General features: G+C 42.2%; 1 protein-coding gene across 1 annotated transcript; it reads right to left on the bottom strand.

Moving 5' to 3' along the window:
* Nucleotides 1–5,974: 5,974 nt before the first annotated feature.
* Nucleotides 5,975–20,284, bottom strand: IVD (isovaleryl-CoA dehydrogenase). Its single transcript, XM_051977085.1, has 12 exons — nt 20,087–20,284; nt 18,361–18,450; nt 18,016–18,067; nt 13,277–13,446; nt 12,798–12,891; nt 12,393–12,529; nt 11,433–11,529; nt 9,319–9,412; nt 8,161–8,242; nt 7,382–7,486; nt 7,068–7,140; nt 5,975–6,699 (listed from the first exon to the last, which is right to left on the bottom strand). Exons 1-12 carry the CDS (start codon nt 20,267–20,269, stop codon nt 6,566–6,568), a joined length of 1,311 nt encoding a protein of 436 aa, XP_051833045.1. The 5' UTR covers nt 20,270–20,284; the 3' UTR covers nt 5,975–6,565.
* Nucleotides 20,285–20,466: the final 182 nt, after the last annotated feature.

Below are 20,466 nucleotides of genomic sequence, written 5' to 3'. Positions count from 1 at the left end.
AGTTCATTTTCTTCCCCTTACAGATAAGGAAACTGAGGTCCAGACACTGAAGCTTGCCCAAGGTCATACAAATGCAGCCTTTTTTTTGCATGTTACTGCTTTAAGACCACCTTTCCTAAACTCCTGAATGGTCATTTTTATATCTCTGGCTGATTTAAACCACAATATCTTTTTTTAAAAATTATTTATTTTAAACATTCTTTTTAAATCGAGTTCCAAATTTCTCTAACCTCTATCACCCAAAAGCAAACACTGATATTATACATGTGATATATAAGACATATTTCCACATTACCTATTGCCAAAAAAGAGAAAGTGTGAAAATTATACTTCAATTTGTACTCAAACCACTGGCTCTTAATGGTTATTTAAACCAGATTTTACTTGTATTAAGTTCACACAGATGCATCCTCATGTAACTCCTTTAAGACATTCCCTCTTCCCAAATTCCCCAGCCCTATTCTGGGGTAGTTATTTAAATCTGATTTTAACTGAACTTTTCATTTAAAATAGAGTGTAAGGAGGAAAAGCTATGGAACAATCCACCATAATTTATCCTAGTTTCATGTGCGAAATGCCAAAACCTGGGGCTAGTTAACAGAGGGACTCAGGCAGGCAAGAAGCCAAAGGGCTGTCACATTGCTTAACTAGTCTCTGACTAGAAGCTAGCCACAGATTCTGCTGAGCATTACGCCAGGATCTTCCTTCTCCCTTCCTCGATTCCCTGCATGGCAGGTAGTAGGTGCCTGAGGAAGGTGTGGAATAGAGCAGCTCAAACCAGCAGCAGTGTAGAAGCAAGCTGAACAAGGGGTGAACCAACAGGCTGGTGGATTCAGTACAGCAGCAAGCTCAGTCTCTCAAGCCTCCCACTTTCCCCTGCTATCCCAAGTCACAAGACCCCAATTCTAACTCTGAGCTCCACTTTGGACAAGTGACCATCTCTCTAGCTAGGCCTCAATAATAACAGCCAATATTTACATAATAAGTGCTTTAAGGTTTGCAAAGCCTTGGATACATGACCTCATTTGTAAGACAACTCTGTGAGGTAGATATTATGATGTCCACTTCACAGATGAGCAAACAGTCTGCAATTTAGTTTATCCGGTGTTACATAGCTAGTAAGTGTCTGAGGCAGAATTTGCATTCAGGTCTTCCTGACTCCAAGTCTTATACTTTGGATACTATACCATTTAGCTGTCCCAAATGTCCTCACTGGTAGAGTATATTAATCAATTCAATAGTTTTTTTACTTTCAATTTTATTGATCTCACCTTTTACTTTTAGAATTTCAAGTTTAGTGTTTGACTGGGGGTTTTTAATTTGTTCCTTTTCTAGCCTTTTTAATTGCAAACCCAATTCATTGACCTTCTCTTTCTCTATTTTATACAAATAGGCCTCTAGAGATATGAAATTTCCCCTTATTACCGCTTTGGCTGCATCCCATACATTTTGGTATGATGTCTCATTATTATCGTTTTCTTGGGTGAAGTTATTAATTATGTCTATGATTTGCTGTTTTACCCAATCATTCTTTAGTATGAGATTATTTAGTTTCCAATTATTTTTTGGTCTACTTCCCCCTGGTTTTTTGTTGAATGTAATTTTCATTGCATCGTGGTCTGAAAAGGATGCATTTACTATTTCTGCCTTACTGCATTTGAGTTTGAGGTTTTTATGCCCTAATATATGGTCAATTTTTGTATAGGTTCCATGAACTGCTGAAAAGAAAGTGTATTCCTTTCTGTCTCCATTACATTTTCTCCAGAGATCTATCATATCTAGCTTTTCTAGTATTCTGTTTACCTCTTTGACTTCTTTCTTATTTATTTTCTGGTTTGATTTATCTAATTCTGAGAGTGCAAGGTTAAGATCTCCCACTATTATAGTTTTACTGTCTATTTCTTCTTGCAGCTCTCTTAGTTTCTCTTTTAAGAATTTAGATGCTACCCCACTTGGTGCATATATGTTTAATATAGATAGTGCTTCATTATCCATGCTACCCTTTAGCAAGATGTAGTGTCCTTCCTTATCTCTTTTAATTAGGTCAATTTTTGCTTTAGCTTGATCTGAGATCAGGATGGCTACCCCTGCTTTTTTGACTTCACCTGAAGCATAGTAAATTTTGCTCCAACCTTTTACCTTTAACCTGCATGTATCTCCCCGCTTCAGGTGTGTTTCCTGTAAACAACATATTGTAGGATTCTGGCTTTTAATCCATTCTGCTAACCGCTTCCTCTTTATGGGGGAGTTTACCCCGTTCACATTTATGGTTAGAATGACCAATTCTGTATTACTTGCCATCTTGTTAACCCCGATTTATGCTTTCCTCCCTTCTTTCCCCTTTCCCCCCTTCCAAGTATTAAGCTTGTGAGCACCCCTTGCTTCTCACAGCCCTCCCTTTTTAGTGTCCCTCCCCCCGCCTTAGAGTTCCTCCCCCTATCTTACCCCTTTCCCTCCCAGTTCCCGTATTCCCTTCCGCTTAGCTTATTCCTTCCCTTTCCACTTTTCCCTTCTCACTTTTCAATGAGATGGGAGAAGTTTCACCATAGATTGAATATGTCTTAAGATTTTTCACTTAAAGCCAATTCTGAAGGCAGTAAGATACCCACTATATTCATCCCCCTCCATTCTTTCTCTCAGATATAATAGGTTTCCTATGCCTCTTCATGTGATGTACTACCCCCACTTTACCCTTTTTCTGGTACAGTGTCCTTTCCACATCAATTTCTAGAACAAGGTATACATGTATTCTTTATACATCTATATAGTCAAAATATAGTTCCCAAGATTAATCTTTACCTTTTTAGATTTCTCTTGAGTTCTATATTTGTAGATCAAACTTTTTGTTAAGTTCTGGTTTTTTCATCAGAAATAGATGAAATTCGCTTACTTCGTTGAATGTCCATCTTCTTCCCTGGAAAAAGATGCTCATTCTCGCTGGGTAAGTTATTTTTGGTTGCATACCAAGTTCCTTAGCCTTTCGGAATATCATATTCCAGGCCCTTCGATCTTTTAATGTGGATGCTGCCAGATCCTGGGTGATCCTTATTGTGGCTCCTTGATACTTGAATTGGGTTTTTCTAGCCGCTTGCAATATTTTTTCTTTCATCTGAGGGTTCTGGCATTTGGCCACTATATTCCTTGGTGTTTTGATTTTAGGATCCCTTTCAGTGGGTGATCGATGAATCCTTTCAATGTTTATTTTTTCCTCTGTTCCTATGACTTCTGGGCAGTTCTCTTTGATAATTTCCTGGAAGACAATGTCCAGGCTCTTTTTTTCATCATGTTTTTCTGGGAGTCCAATGATTCTCAGATTGTCTCTCCTGGATCTGTTTTCCAGGTCTGTTGTCTTTCCCAGAAGGTATTTCACATTTTTCTCCATTGTTTGATTTTTTTGGATTTGCTTGACTGATTCTTCTTGTCTCCTCGAGTCATTCAATTCCACTTGTTCAATTCTGATTTTCAGTGAAGTATTCTCTTCACTCACTTTTTTAAAATCTTTCTCTAATTGTCCAATTGAGTTCTTTTGTTCTGTGGAATTTTTTTCCATTTCGCCAATTTTGTTTTTTAGAGAGCTGTTTTCTGTTTCCAGTTCACTAATCCTATTTTTCAAGGATTTTACTTCTTTATCCACTCTCTCTTTAACTGACTTCTCCAGGCTCTTTTCCCACTTTTCTTCTAGCTCCCTTGTGAGAGCCTTTTTAATCACTTCTATGAGGTTCATCTGTGCTGAGGAACAGACGCTCTCCTCCTTTGGGGAATCACCTGGGGACTGTCTGTTTTTAGTCTCCTCAGGATTTAGAGTCTGCTCTCTATCTGTATAGAAGCTGTCAAGGGTTAAAGTCCTCTTCAGCTTCTTGCTCATTCTGTCTATTAATCAGGGACAAACTAGCAAAGAAAAACAGAAAAAACTGGCGTCTTTCTTTGGGGGGGGGCTGGGTGTGTTATCGAGCTTCCTCTACAGACTGCAGGGGGCAGCAGTGAGGCACTAGCAGGACTGTGCTGCGCCTGCGCTCTGAGATCCCAGAGCGTGCTGAGTCACTGGGGGGGGGGGGGAAGGGGGGGGCGGCCAGGTCCTGAGAGACTCCAGCTGTTTGCGGTTGTGTTCTTCAGCCCCGGTATTTTTAGCTTCTCTGCTGGGCTGTTGACTTGCTGCAGGTTCCAAACCTGTAGCGAAGCTCTCCCCGCAGAGACGGCTACGATCACTCCCCACCCCCTCTCCAGTCTGCTCCCGTGCTCTCACTGCCGCTGCCCTCAGCCTGCGCCCGATCTAAAACCGCCCCAGCCCTCCAGTAAAGACAGACCTTTCTTGGCGGATCTCAAGGATGGCTTCTCTTGGTAACTATTTGTGGGTTTTTTTTCAGTCAAGCATTGATTCAGAGGCTTGTAATGAAGTGGATAGTGAGAGAAAGCGCGGAGCTTATGCAACTGTGAGCCTCCTCTCCGCCATCTTAACCGGAAGTCCCCACTGGTAGAGTATAGAGGTCCCTATCAGCTAGCTTCTTATGTGTCCACTAATTTTAATGTGCTCAGCGCAAGCCAGTGGAGATATACGCAGTTTTGCTAGCTGGTTAAAAAAATTATATGTGTGTATATATCCGAGATGTGTTTATGTAGATGTATGTGAATACACATGCGTGCAAACACACACACATACTTCTTCAGGAAATGTTAATCTTTTTGACTTCTCTTCCCACTTAGCTACCTTTGATGGTCTCTTTTCACTTGTTTGGTAGGGGAGAGGCCACAGGAGAAGTGCCAAATAACTTACATAACTCTCAATGCCGCAGAGAGGAAGGACCAGCTCTTTCAGGTCATTCACAAAATCCCTTAGGACAACACTGAGGGCTAAGGAGAGGAATGAAGACATAGGACTTTCCACAGTGGCCAAGGAACAGGACATCAGTCAGAGTAAGAGGTTAGAAAAGGGGAAAATACATTTTGAAACAGATGGGTTTGGCTCACTCCGTGTGTTTGTTACAAAATAGCCAAGGCCAAACTACCGTGACCAAAAAAAGACCTCAAGGTCTCAAGGAAATGCAGTCTGGAGATTGGCCAGCCATGTTCAGGTTGAACTGGTGACTGAGACAACCACAGGTGGAGTCAGGAGGATGTAACTTAGTTCCTGGTGCTAGGAAGGTCAGTGAAGAGGGCTCAAGGATGCCCTTCAAGGATGCACATGAACCTTCCAGCTGCAGATACAGGCAATACTTCTGAAGGGGGCAAAATAGGTATACATTAACAAAGTTAGACAAAGTAACTATTCAATATATTTTCTAGTTCAAATAAAACTTTTTAAAAAAAATCCTTCTTGCTTTATCCTCATTTTGTTCTCTTAAAACACGTGTGATTCTGGGATGTATACAAACCACATTAGGGGAAAATGTGGCCTTTATTTAGATCATTACAGTATTCTTTTAAGTCACTCCAACCATGCCCTAGACCATTCTCTGCTAAGGCCACTAGAGGTTAGGTCAGGATTTTTGGTACCTTTTTAAATGACAGTTGCTTGCTTGGGGCTGACGCCCCAACAACCATTTGGTTTTTGGGGGAATGAAAAAATATCCAAGTCTTTGTAGGATTACCTATAAGCAAAAGGATAAAGGAGTCCGCTAGGTGTGATGCAGCCCCTCCATCACAGCAGTAGGGTGCTTGTGTGAGACAAAAGTGAAAAGACTGAATCATCCAGAAGAAACTGGCCTTAAGTGTCCTCAGCCTCAAGCTTCTAGGAGGCAAGACTGTGGAGTGGGGAGGGGAGATAAGATAATTTTTCACTTCAGGGAGGAGGATAGAAACAAAAGGGAAAAGGGGCAGCTGAAAAGGGGCAGCCTGAATGATTAACTAATTCTTCTCTTCCCCCACAGCCATAGTGGGTGGGGAAGGGTTCAACTATCTAAAAAGTTCAACACAAACTAGACAAAAACCAAACACCCCAAAACAAATCAAAGAGGGAGAGATGGCCAACGATCAGTACTCTGTAACAATTTCCAGGAAGAATTTATGTGACTGATCATTACGTCATCTTACATTTTTAGTTAAATAAGAGAGAACATGTTGACTTCCGATTACAGAGAGACACCATAGAGAAAATCTGGCTGGAGTGCCTGCAGGTGCTTAGGAGAAGGTGCAAAAGGACTGAGAAGACAAACAGCAGTTTTTTAAAAAAGGAGAAAACCAAGAAAACTAAGCGACCATTGGCACACTCACACGCTGTTCCTCAGATAGAGAGAGGTGAGCCCCCTCCACTAGCGGAGAGGAGACCTTCTCCCAGGCAGCAGGGGAAGTATGTCTGCCCCAGGGAAGCTCGATCCCCTCTGCCAGCAGCACCGGCGCAGGGCCCGGGCAAACACTCTGGCAGAGGCTGACCACAAAAGCTGGGTTGAGGTGGTCTGGGCAGGCCTGCTGCCACGGTCTCGCGCTCCTTGGTGAATCTGCCCCGTGTTGAAGTCCAGCTGGCTAGGCAGACGGTGGCAGGGCTGGCCTCCTGCTGCTCTGGGGCACAGAAAAGCTTCCACAGAAGGGTCGTTTGGCTGCTCTGCCGGGGAGGGCCACAGACTTCTAGGCGCTATTTGAAAGCCTCGTTGAAAGCCCGGCCAATGACCAGCCTCCGAATCTCACTGGTCCCAGCCCCAATTTCATATAGCTTGGCGTCTCGAAGAAAGCGTCCCATAGGGAAGTCATTAATGTATCCATTGCCACCTACAGCCAAGAAGGGATCCACTGACTTTAGTGGGAAAAGGGCGTGTGGACTGGCTAACAATGTGGGAAAAACAGTGATTTTTGCTCTTTCTCCTAGAGCTAGATTAGGGAGCAGACGGTGGTGGGGGCCCTGAAGGAAGCCCAGGGAACTATCTAAAATGGTGGAAGGAGTGGGCACTGGGCTGGTGGTGGCAATGACGCCCCTTATTCCCCATTCCTCTGTAGTTACAGGCAGCTCTGTATGTCTGCAGAGAGGGGCCAGCAGCCATGTGCCCCACCAGCTCCAAGTCCCAGTGTATCAGGGAGGCCGGGGAATGGCTCCAGCTTGGGCACAAAACCTCGGCCGAGGGGCGCAGGGGGGCACTCACCTAGGCACTGGATGCCGTCCAGAGCCACTTGTGTGGCTGACTCCGCTGCATAAAGGATCACACCTGCACAGTCCTGTGGGAGGATGGCATCACTCTGTACCTCTGAGAGGGCCCTTGTTGGACCCTGACAGAAGGGAGCACCTCAAGAGCCAGGAGTGCCCTTTGGGTAGGTCTGTGCCTGAGTAAGGGAAGGAGGTACCCAGAGGCTGGTACACAGAGAGAACCCCTTTTTCTTCAGCACTCCTTCCTCCCTCTTCATTGCCTGTGGGTCTGAAAGCCCACCCCATTCCATTTCCCTGACATGAGTCACTTACCTTGGGAGTGTGACGGCCCTCATCACAAGCTTTGGCAACATTATAGGTATATTGCCGACTGGTTGTGAGGCGGGTGTACATGTCTGCCATTTTCCCCTGCATCAGCTAGGTACAAACAAGTATCCAGGGTTAATATTTCTAGTCATTTCCCTCTTGGGAGTGGCTCTGGGCTTCAGGATGGGGAGCAGCAGCAGCACAGGGAAGGAATTAGGGAAGGAGTCCTTGGGGAACTTGCTCAGGATACTGGTGTTGGCTAAAACCTGGGAAGTGACAATCTCCATCATTCCACCCCAAAAGACCTAGACTGTCTTGAAAGTACTTCCTTCTAAACAGCCTTTAAAGGGAGTTATTCACTTCCCCTGTGCCATTTGAGACAAGAATGCCTTACAGAACACACCTCCTTCTTTTCCACATCCTTTCCATCTCCCACCACTGCCTCAAATAATAACAGAATGTTCCCACACCAACATCACAAGACAAGCCCTGAATTGACACAGCACAGCCTCCCAAAAAACCAAGTACATCTGCAGTAAGGGAGCAAAGGCATATTTAGTAAAACCCATTTCCTACATGAAAGCACTTAGAGAACAGGGGACTGGGTTGTGAATCCCATGGATAATTCTTGGAGTCCAATTCTATGGACATGATAAAAAAAAAAAAAAAACAAAAACCATTCAAGGCCACTGGGCTGCTGTTTCTACCAAGGGAACTTCAAACAAGGAAAAGCCACATCTGTATCCCAAGCCTTGCTTCTTCCTCCCCAGCCAGATCCTACTCACTTGAAAATGGCCGATCTTTTGGCCAAAGGCTTCCCTCACATGCAGGTAGGGGATGGTGTGATCCAGGACGGCTTGCATGATCCTGCCAGAGGGAAGGGAGTCCTTCAATGCCCATCCCTGAATAAGGATAGATGGCAAAGGAGTGGGGTGGAGAGATGGGGCAGGACTAGTGATCACACAGAAGCAGGAGTTAGGGATCAGGAACAAAGTCACAGGACCTTTAGGGACAACAAGGAGCATAATCTTCTGATCTCTTTCTTCTTCTTATCTCAAAGCACTTGGGAAGTAGCAGATCACAAATGAAAAAGGACTGAACCAGAAGTCAAAAGACTTGGGTTCTCAAGCTAACTCTTGCCACTTAATATGATTGAGTATCAATTCTCTCTTTTGAAAAACAAAGTATCATTAGTAACTCCAGTTAGACCAAGTGATCTCTAGAGACTATTCTAGCTCTGGTTTTTGGGGAGTGAGAGTGGAGGTGGGATGGAGTAGAGGTAGGGGAGTATGTATCTGGGATCTGGGATTTCATCCTTAAGAAATATTCCATAAGAAAACTCCCCTCACAGATTCAGCCTGGGAACTCACCTGCAACTTCTAGTATGACACCCTGGAAGCACTAGGAGGGTAAGTGACTTACCAGGATCCCAGTCAATAGGAATGTCTGTGTGTGAGGCAGTACTTGAACTCTGTCCACTATGCCAGACTGCTCACCTCTGTCCAATGACTAGATTTAATAACTCACTTGTATAACTTGTCCTTCTCTAAGAGTTCTCAGTAGGGGAAAATGGAGATCAGAAAAAAGCAGTAACTCCTGCTACTCCTTGGCAGCAGGTGTTTAGAAGTCACGTCTAAGGCTTCAGCCTAAATGCTGAACCACAAAGCTCCTTGTAGCCTTTTCATCTTGCCCTAAGGTACTGTGTGTGTGTGTGTGTGAAAGAGAGAGAGAGAGAGAGAGAGAGAGAGAGAGAGAGAGAGAGAGAGAGAGAGAGAGAGAGAGAGAGAGAAGAAAGAATGACAGAGAAAGAGAGAGAAAGAGAAAGAGAGATATCACCTTTGTCCCAGGGAAAGAAAAACTGAAGCCCACAGGTGAGGAATCCACAGCCTTGAAGGGAAGCCTCGCTAAGAAGGGAAACTCAAACCTGGGTAATGCATACTTACCCCAGGGGGCCACCAGACAGCACTAACCGCTCCAAGTCCAGTCCACTCATCAGTACATAGACACCCTTATTCAGGTGACCCAGAACATTGGAGACTGTTGGAGAAAGCATCTAGTCAGTTGAAAGCAGATGACCATTGAAAGCTGCCAAAAGACAGTATCGTTTCATCTTGGATAGAATGATATCAAAGTACACATTACTCCTCACAGTTCTAGATGCATGAGAGATCTTAATAAGGTGTATCTGACTTATAGGACCCATGATGACAGAGTTAACTTTTTTTTTAAGACATATTTTCTGGAGAGCATGCTGTACAATCAAGAGTTATTGCTCTTTAAAGTTAATAAAACACACTGCTCACAATAACTTTTAATGCCAAATATCATTTGCTATTTTATAGATGAGGAAAAGGGACATACAACTATCAAGTATCTGAGATGGAATTTGAACTCAGGTTTCTTGATTCCTAGTCCAATATTTATTCCAGCACACCGTGATGGATTAAGAATCTCTTAAATTTACAAGGTTACATCTGCTTCCTTCTCAAGTTTCACTGGTCAGATCACCTGCCCATGGCTTTTAGGAAACCTGTGACAATGGGTAAAATCAGGTCACTTCTCTGGGCTCATATGCTCATCTGCAAATTAAAGAGATTGGACTTAAGGTCCCCTTTCATCTCTGAAACCAACCCTATGATGGCCACCTTTGCCCCCATTTAGGGTCATGATAAAAAATCCACTTCATGTTCCCTCTATAGATAACCAACTTTCCACAATGATGTTATGCTTCCTATATACCAGTTCCCAGAATTTCCTGGGTTACAGTAGTGGGTCTAAACTAGGAAGATTGTGGGGACTTGTGATTTGGGTCAAATCTCCTTCTAGGAAATACTGTAGGATTTCTACTATGGTGGAAAAAGCACTGGATCAGGACCTAGAATCCTTGGCTTACGATTGTGGCTCTCACACTTATTAGTTACATGAATAACATTTCACATCTCTGAGTTTGTTTCTTTGTAAAATGAAGGAGTTTGGATTGTGATCTCTAGGTCTCTTTCAGCTCAATCATGCAATCATCATTCGGAACCACTCCAGAAACACAGAAAGTGAAAGGCAGATTTTAGGCCTTAGAAGCACTGCACCTCTATGTTCAGTGACACAAGCTCTTTGCTGAACATTCTTCTGGATAACACATCAGGACACTGGATATTCTTAGGGACAATGTGACTATCCTATTAATAAAAATGTCCTTTAGTCCTGAGTTTACAAAGATAATGCATTTAAGTGAGCTGAGCTTTGAGCTCTTAAAAAAAACCCACTCACATTCACTGCTTTGGGATAAGAGCAATATTTTGTTAGGCAGGCAGCTTGGGTAGGAAATCTAATTCAGAACTTAACAGTAATGCTACCTGGGCCAGAATGATTAGACCAGCACTGGTCCTCTTTCATCATAGTCCTGCCATATTGTCACCTTCTCACAGATGCTGTTTGAATAGGTACAAATGAGGGAAAGAATATGGATGGTGAATTAGCATCCTTCCACTGGGTCTACATTGAAAGTTGTGTTCTGATATTTTTTTCACCCTTATTAGTGAAAAGTTAAATTGTTTGTCTAGAAGAAGATGATTTGTACTCAGAAGGGAATTATTGGCTTGTATAGATTTCAAGTTTGGTCAAGATTAACATGAACCAGATACCTAGCCAACTTCCCTACATGAGAACTATAATTTATCCCCCATGAATGGGCATGACTGCCTAGAACTACCTAATCAGACCTCTTTTCAATATCTGGACCCATGAAAATGGTGGCAGGTTCAGCTAATTACAGATTCCAAATGGAGAGTCTAATAGGACTTTTCAAGGAAGATTGGGTTAGCATAGGAGGCAGCCTGAAGGGAGAAAAACATGGACTTTAAACCACAGGAGCTGGGCCTAAAACCTGGCTCCAATGCCTGTGTGACTGGATAAGTCAGCGAACTTTTGAGCCTATTTTCTTGACAGTAAAATGAAAGGATTGGATTTGATGACCCACAAGAGACTCTTAAGGTCTAAATCTTTGATTCCACCATTTCTGGGAGAATAGCTAGAAGCAAGGTTCATCCTCAGGAACACTCACCAGGGACCTTGCAGTTTTCAAAGATCAGCTCACAGGTATTAGAGCCCCTCATTCCCAGCTTGTCTAGTTTCTGGGATGTGCTAAATCCAGGCATGTCCTGTATGAGAGAACAAGAAATACCCCGAGGCTAGATCTTCACAAAGGATCAAAGACCCTCACAATGAGAAAACACAGTGACCAATTAGATCCAAGTAACAACACCTTAAATGAGAAAGGGTGATTTTTGTACTCAGATTAATGCAGAGGCAGCCAAACCTCATGACCCTAGTGACATCCAGATGTGTTTGGAGGCCTCATTCTAGCAGATAGCTACTCAGGTCACTCAAATTCCTAATGGAGCAGAAGACGGGGGAAAAAAGAGAGACTGGTCTTTGACCAACAACACAAAACATTTACTGGAATTTTTTTTATCTTCACATGGTACCAGATGAAGGGCTACATGCAAGCAAAACTCCAGACATAACTCCTGCCCCTTCAGAGCTTAACAAACTTTCATATAGAGATGAATGGATAAAAAAGACAAAAAAATTATATGTGTGTGTGTGTGTGTGTTTGTGTGTGTGTGTGTGTGTGTGTGTGTGTGTGTGTGTGTGTGTGTGTGTGTGTGTGTGTGTGTGTGTGTATGTATACTGCTTGAGAAGAGATGTTTTGTCTAGTACAGGGGAATTCGAAGCATGATATGTAGTGTAGGAGGAAGTTTAAAGATAGGTGTAAAGTGGTCAGAAGCAAATTTATTTGAGATAGGTGAAGAGGTTAGTTCAAAAGCATAGGAAGAGATATAGGAAATGAGATAGCCTAATTAGGGGTATCTTAGACTTGTCCTATAATGTAATATAAGGCCAGAGAGTATTAGGAAAGAGGGGCTATCAGGGTCAGAACTGGCAAAGAAGAGTATTTGGACAATAGAGGTAATCTTCTTGCTTTAGTGCATCTCTCTGGGATGCATTTGCTCCTGCTCACCTTCTCCACAATGAAGGCTGTGATGCCCCGAGAAACCGGCATAGCAGATACATCTGTCTTGGCATAGACAATAAGAATGTCAGCATCTGGTCCGTTGGTGATCCAAAACTTTGTGCCATTCAGGATATAGTAATCTCCTAAGGAGACACAGCTTTGGATAGTCAGCCCAGAATCCTTACTTCCATTTTAAGCAGTCAGAGACTATTGATTTTTTTTTTTTTAAGAATAGGACATTCCCAGATCCAAGGAACAGGGACTAGTAAATTTGTGTGCCCTAAGTCCAAATGCTACTCTGTTCTCCTGCCACATTCTGTCTATCCCCCATTCCCATCGCTTCCCCAAAGCCTTTCCATGATCTTGTCATGCTAGCCAGATGCTCAGGATTGAAGCTAAGAATTATCCCACCTTTCTTTTCAGCTTTCAGCTTCATGGACACAACATCAGAACCAGCATTAGGCTCACTCATCGCCAAGGCTCCAATGTGTTCTCCACTGATGAGCTATGAGAGAGATCACAAAACCACCATGAAAAAATCTCTTCCAGCAGCTACCCAATGTACCAAATTTCTGATGCTTTCATTTGTGGCTTCTTCACCTTTGAAAACTTTTCTTTTGGATCTGAGAACTGATAAGGATCCAGGAAAAGAAAGGTAAATTTCTCAAGAATTAGAAAGGCCTCTATCTTTTGCCTAAGTGTCTAATGAAACACGTCAATCTCTATTTCTATAAGACCTCACATATTGGCTCTATCAACAGACTGGCTCTAAAATGCTGAGTTTTATTCCAATCATATCAGGTAGGATTTATTCATCAGCAGGGACCCAAATGCCATTTTAGCATCATACACGCCACCCTGCTGCATCCACCCCTCCCATACATCTTTACCTTAGGGAGATATTTCTCCTTCTGGGATTCATTTCCATTTCGTACAAGCTGATTGATACAGAGATTGGAATGGGCTCCATAACTGAGCCCCACAGCTGCAGAGGCTCGGGACATCTCCTCCATTACTAGCACATGGTCCAGATAGCCCAGGCCTGAGCCACCATACTGAGCTGAGATAGGGAGAAGAGGAGGGGGGAAGAGATAGCAAAGACAAAATAATGACATCCATAAAAATACAACTGCTTTGAATTCTTTAGAGAAAATATGTCATGAGTGATAAATTTTCAGATATGGCCAATATGTTAATTTGTTTTGCTTATCTGTACTTATTTGGCGCACAGAAAGGTTTTCTTGATGGTAGGAAGTCACTGGGAAATGATTATGACATATACAAAGAAAAGAGCATTAAAAACATAAAATCCTAGAAAGCTAATCCACTTGCTATATAGGTAAGAGGGTTTTGTATAACATAAGTCCTTGCCTGTCATACGTTTCTAGTAGGTTTCATTGAGACCATTCTTAAAAAGTCTTTCCTGATTGCTAGAATCTGGCAAAGTCTCCAACAACTCAGGGTCACCTATATGCCATAATGATGCATTAGATCAGAAGTTGGGAGAAGGGAGGGAGAGAAGTATCACTTGGTAATAATGCCTCAATGCTTAACCCATTAGTGATTCTAATGATGGGAATTTCAGGTCAGATTAGATTAGAGATTAGTTATTACAAAAAGGCATTCAAATAATTTTTACTTTTAAATTCAACCAGTCAGCTCCAAAAAGAAATGAGAAAATGAATTTCCCTTCTTTCTTAAGTGTGAAACATGGCATATGCTTTATGAATTGACTAAAGGATTAGCTAGCTTTGTTGAACTGGCTTCTCCCTCTGTCCCAATCTTTTTTTTTATTCTTTGGATAGAAGAGATAATTCAATGGACTTGGGGAAGCATATGACCAAAAATTAAAGTACTATAACAACAAAAGTAATAATTAATAATTAAAATAAGACTTAACCAGGCTTCAACCAAAAGTGAAACATGATTGCCTAAATTAGAGGCTCTTTCATGTTGTAACTGGAGGAAAATATTTGTTTGTATTAGTAAAGACCTTATATAGTAAAGCTTAATTGTTTACTATATGAGTTTAGTTCCATAGTAATTAAGACAATGTCCATTGTACTTATTTTTTGGAATAACATTTAAAAGTTTTTTTTAAACAAAAGAGATAAAGATATTGTTTTAGTCTATGCTAAGAAAATCTCAGCCACTTAAACCTGTCTTCTCCAACCCCAAAGGACAGTGGCATTTTCTCAATAGGAAAGGTAGAGCAGGGTGGATGGTACAGTTGGCTTATCTGTTATAAATCTGTGAGTAGGAGTGTGTGTGTGTGTGTGTGTGTGTGTGTGTGTGTGTGTCTAAAGGCATTTATTTTGAGAACTTAAAATCTGCAAATTTATTAAAAAATGTGAACTTTTTAGAAAAAAGCCTATATAATATTTCATTATTTTTATCTTATCCACTAATATTTTACCATAAGGAAAATTTTTAAAAATATCATTTCAGTCTGTCTACAAAGTGATTTAAAATATCCCTGTTTACACTGAGATATTAAACTGCAAAAGAAATACCGAAAATCCATTTATCAAAAAAAAAGTTAACTTTCCTGGTACATACACAATAACTGAAAAAATTTCACTTGGAAAAATGTCTTAAAAAAGAAAAACTTTTTCACTCATAACCATTCATTTTAAAATGGAAAGGCATTTAAAATGACAAAGTAAATTAATCTTACCAAAATGCATCCTAGCAAAGAAGAGCTCATGATTTGCAATATCACACTAATGATGTTTGGCTACAGTGTTCTATTTTCAAAGAAAGAAATTTAATCTGATTGACAATTTCAACAGTTCAGTTCTGCTTTATAATTTTCCTCAAGCTAGGGCATCCAAAGCTGCAGTTTTCTTTGTTTCAGTATGGCAGGCCAACTAACCTATTTCCTTCAGTATTATAAAAGTAGGAACTTGCAATTTGTGTCCAGTGTGGTTTTTCCTCCTTACCCCAAACCAAAATCATTGTTACAAATATGCATAGCCAAGAAAAAGAAATTCCCATATTGTCTGTGTTCAAAAAATTTAATGCAGATTTAATTAATCTGTATCCTCTCATGTTCTCTGGAATAGTTGTTGGTCATTGCATTAATCAGAATTCTAAAATCTTTCCAAGTTGTTTGTCTTAGAATAGTGTTTTGTATAAACTCTTTTTAGTTGTGCTCACTTTACTTTATCAGTTCATATAAGTCTTTCCAAGTTTCTCAAAAACTGTCTCCACCATTTCTTACAGCACAAGGGTATTCCTTTCATTTTCCTCAACCAATGGGTACTGAGTTTCTATTTCTTTGCTATTACAAAAAGAGTTTCTATAAAAATTTTTGTACATATGGTTTCTTTTCATCTTTCTTTAATTTCTTTGGGGTATAGCCTAGTAGTGATATCACAGAGTCAAAAAAGTACACATACCTAAATAACTTTTTGAGTATAGTTCCAAATTACTTTCCAGAATGTTAAGACCAATTCATAGTTCCACCAACAGTGAATTAATGTGCCTGTTTCCCCACAGTCCCTTCAACAATTATAATTGTCAAACCAGTCTATGGGACAGTTCTTGGCCTATATTTGAAAAGTTACTAAATAGGTTCTGTTTGAATTTCTTTCCTACTAAGATATTACCAAGAAGACACTTACAAATAGTACCTCAGGCCTTATTTATCACTTCAGAAAAAAAAAAAAAAGAAGAAATAGCAGATTTTCAGCTAATTCAAATAAGTTTGGAGGTATGGAGTTTAGAAAACAAAGAAGTTACTGAGATACAACAAAGAGACACATATTAGAGATCAAGAATAGATAGAGAAGGTTAAAGAAACAGGTTTTCTTGGTATAGATTTAAAAGTCTAGAGAATCAGAAAGTGGACTGGTGACAGAGATGCCATATTTTGGGTGGGGAAGAATCTGAGATGGAAAGATGAAAAAAAATGAGTAGAAAAGGTTATGTTAGGGTCTTCCAGGGAGTAAAACTGCCAATTTAAACAAGGCTTGGGGGCACTGTGATAGTTAGGAAATTTGCCAGGCTCTTCTAGGCAAAAGGACTCAAAGTCAGGTATCTTTTCAAAATCTTTTCAATTCTACAGGTGCTTTTTTATTGAGTTCTAACTCACATTAAAAATCAAATACTTTCTGATTCAACATATTCTCTATGGGGACTGATAGAGAACTAGCACTCTCATTCAGGAGGAGTCAATGACATTTCTCCCCTTTCTTTTAGTTAAGGTTGGAGAACTCCTTGCTATGAGGAACCATATGTGAGGAAGCCACAGAAGGGCTAAAGAAGAGTATGTCAATAAGAATGTCAAAGCAGAGAATTCTCAAAGTCAGTTAAATGTAATATTGACATTCTTTGGGTAAACAGAGAACAAAGCAAATGGAATGAAATGTTTCCTACACTCAAGGTCAGAAAATAAAAAGGCTTTACAAATCCTCGGATTTGGAAACCTGTGGCAAACAGCAGGACAAAGCAAACTTTTGTAGGAGGGATAGTCTCAAAGTCCCAAGCTATTCCAGAACGGCATGGCAAATGGGAATTCTAGTTATCTATCATAAAGAGTACTTGGGCTTCATACTTACTAAGCTCAAGTTCCTGTAGAATATTAAAAAAACAAATACAACCGAAGTCCTCAGAGTTCTTTCCTGACCAAGATCCAAGCTTTTGGGATGGAAGTCATAGCAATCTCCTCCCTCTTCATTTTCTCTCTTCCCCAAATCTGACCTAGGAGCTCTTCACATAGAACCATGACTGATAATTAAACCTACATGCTGTAGCCACACATTTTCTCTTCTTTTTATCTTCAATATGCTATTCCCTCTGTCAACTTTTCCTCTGCTGGTTCTACCTGTCCTTCCAGATTCAGAAAGCTCTGCTGGATCAGCCTAGACAGAAATGATCAGAGGATTCTGGATAGTAGTCTTTGGACTGCAAAGATTAGATTATAGAAACTATCTAGTCTAACACTTCATTTTGTAGCAGGGGAAACAGGCCTGGAGAGGTTAAGCCACTTGGATGGCACATTCTTTCTTACCGCAGTAACTTGTACATCTTCCCTCTCCTCACAGATTTTAATTGCTTTAAAGAAAGGAATTCAGTACTATTTCCCTACAGTGCTTTTCACATGGTGAAAACAAGTTTGTCAAGTAAGTACAATTGCATTCCAACCACATCCAAGTTCTTTGTGAGAGGTGAGATTCAGTGAAGGAAAAAGCAGAACAAGACATGTCTATGGATTTCTCATTATCCATTCATTGTTTGGACACTGGTTAAAATTAACCAGAGATGAAGATTTTTAGGGATTATGAAAAACAGGTATATTCATTCATTCTTGGTGGAACTATGAATTGGTCTTGCCATTTTGTAAAATAATTTGAAACTATAGTCAAAGATTGGAAGAGGATAGCCACCATACGAAGTTGGGAATTAACAGACAAGCTTTGTGATCATATTGATCCTGTAGCTGAAGAGGAAGGAGGAAGATACAAGGTGGAAAGAGCAGGGGTGGGCAAGAAATTGAGGATGCTGAGTCCTGCTGGGGAGAGTGAAGGAGGAATCTCTTGTCAATAAATACTAACTCTTCCCAATCCTGAGGATAGTGGGTATAAAGACCCTAGGAAAATTTGTCTTCTTTAGGGGCTAGACTCACCAGGGGCTGTAATGCCCAATACGCCGAGGTTTCCCAGTTGCTTCCAGAATTCCTGCAAATAGAAAAGAAATTGCAAAACCAAGCCGCCAGTACCTGGACAGGTAAAGCACAGAACCCAAACACTCAATTCCAAGCCACTTAAAAAACGGATCTATTATTACTGGGTAGGTCTCACCCAAGTAGTCAATACAAATGAATTCAAAACTTCAGTAAGCAGTGATGTGAGTCCCTAACCACCCCAACGCTTGAAGCACAGCATACTTCGAGCCTTCCTCCCAGATATCCCCCCCTCCAAAAAAAAGAGGATATCTTCTCATTACCCTTAGTACAAAACTCTGGACTTACTCGAAGGTCCTTGAACTCATTGGTCTGATCAATTTCTTTAGCCTTGGGGGCTAAATGTTGCTGAAAGAATTTGAACATGGTCTGTCGAAGCTGGGAAACGAGAAGGGAGGGGAGAATGGGATGAATATGCATTGCGGGAGAAATCACTCACTCTGTGGGGTACAAATTCTTTCCACATTCTCATCATCTGGAGGTCAGAGACCACACTAGGGCACACTGAAAGAACCAATCTCAGCTTGAGGAGGGACATCAAAACAGATGCTGAGGTAAGGATCTAGAAATGAAATGTCATTCCAGAGAACAGAATCTCTGAATTGGCTCCAAAACTATCAAGAAGATCACAGCATCAAAGGTTAAAAACAAAAAAGGGTCTTAGAGGTAATCAAGTCTAATCCCCTAGTTCACAAAGTGAAGAGCCAAGATTTGAATTTATCCCCAGACTTCTTTCTCCAGTTTGCCTTGACAGCCAATTTAAATGGTTAACCTGCTGGATATGATCTAGATTTGGTTAGGAGTCCTCAGATACCTTTTGCCCAAAATCTTAGGTCCTTGACAGAAAAAAAAAATGTTTCCCACTTCTGGACTAGATGATGAGGAAACTGAGGCTGAGGAGTTAAATGTCTGGTTTATATATTTAAGCCACCCAAGGGCTACTGTTATTAAGTAGGTTAACACAGGAGGATAGGGTAATTGTCTATCTGGGAAAGCATAAGAAAGCAAGAAAAATGCTGTCCCGGAGGATTCAGGTACAGTTGGATTTAAACCAGATAAAACCTTGCAGTTCAGCGGTGTCTGATGCTTAGAGATCCCGTTGGGGATTTTTTTGGCAAAGATACTAGTGAGGTTTGCCATTTCCTTCTAATTTTATAGATGAGGAATAGAAGCAGTAAGTGACTCGCCCAAAGTCACACAGCTGGGAAGTGTCTGAATCCACATTTGAACTCAGGTCTTCCTGACTCCAGGCCTGGCCACGTGTCCACTGTGCTGCCCACGTGTCCATTAAACCCGGAGGTCTCTCAGTTCTCAGTCTCGATTAAATTCGCTGTCAACCATCACTGAAATTCTGCTCACAGGAGGGGACTCTGGGCACCTTACAATACACCAGGCCGCTTTGGGCCACAGAGCCAGGCTCCACAGAAAGGAAAAGCATAATGCAGCTATTAGTGCATAATGACTGGGGAGCATCACAAGGCAGCCGGATTCGCCAGCGAACGGTCTGCACTTCCCATTTCCATATGCCCTCAGAACGCCCTTGGACAGTCTTTCTTTACAAGAATGCCTTTTAATAATGTTAAACGTTACTCTAAAAGGGGAAAAGCAAACGCTAGCCCGCCCGTCCGGAGCAGCGCCCCGGGACTCTCTCTAGAGTCCTCGGGCATTTCCAGGAACCGCCTACTGAATCCTAGCAAATTCCCAGCTTCTGGGCTCGGGCCGCCAGCCTGGGTGCGCAGTCCACACGGGCCCGAGCCTGCGGGGGTAGCTCTTCTTGGGTGAGGCCCCTGGCACGAGGATCCCAGCTCAGGCTCAAACTCGAGGAGGCGGAGGCCGGGCTCGTCTGCCAGCCTCGGGCCTCCTGGAACCTGAGAAGCTGAGGCTGGTTCTGGGGTCCGGCCCGGGAAGCCTACGCTTCGCAGGGCAGAGAGAGGGGAGGCCAGGAGACTGCGCGAGTCTAGCTGCCGCCCCGCACGGCCCCCCAACAACTAGGGGCCGGGAACACTTTTGCTACCTGTTTTTGCTCTTCACTCAGCCCGTTTATCGTGTCATCCACAGGCATCGTCGAATAGCCCCGCCGTGAGGCGAAGAGCGCGGGCAGCCGCAGTTTCCCCCAAGGCAGGCGGGCACAAATCAGCGAAGCTGCAGGCGCCATCTCTGCTCCCAATCGCCGGCTTAGCCTTTTGGCCCGGGCCATCCCTATCAACTTCACCAATCCCCGGGCGTCTCAGCCTCTGTCCAATCAGTGAGGGGGCGGGGCACCTGCAGCCTATTAGCGTTCAGGCCCTCCGAATGACTCTCCCCCCCAGCCGGAGCTTCCTTCAAGCCAATCAGCAGTGTGTCCTGGGAAGTTAGGCCCCGCCCCGAGAAGCCGCGAAGTGACCGCAGTAGGCG

The sequence above is a fragment of the Antechinus flavipes genome, chromosome 2 (assembly GCF_016432865.1).
Source record: "Antechinus flavipes isolate AdamAnt ecotype Samford, QLD, Australia chromosome 2, AdamAnt_v2, whole genome shotgun sequence".
NCBI classification, from domain to species: Eukaryota; Metazoa; Chordata; class Mammalia; order Dasyuromorphia; family Dasyuridae; genus Antechinus; species Antechinus flavipes.
The sequence above is the reverse complement of the archived record's forward strand: the minus strand, read 5'-3'. Positions and strand labels throughout refer to the sequence as shown.

Bases quoted from the DNA above. Each gene is read 5' to 3' on its own strand.
- IVD (XM_051977085.1), bottom strand. From the start codon at position 20,269: ATGGCCCGGGCCAAAAGGCTAAGCCGGCGATTGGGAGCAGAGATGGCG. The intron at 9,413-11,432 runs GTGAGTGTTCCT...TTTCTCCAACAG, and splicing joins TGAAAACTGCAAGGTCCCTG to TCTCCAATGTTCTGGGTCAC. The intron at 7,141-7,381 runs GTAAGTGACTCA...ATCCTCCCACAG, and splicing joins AGGGCCGTCACACTCCCAAG to GACTGTGCAGGTGTGATCCT.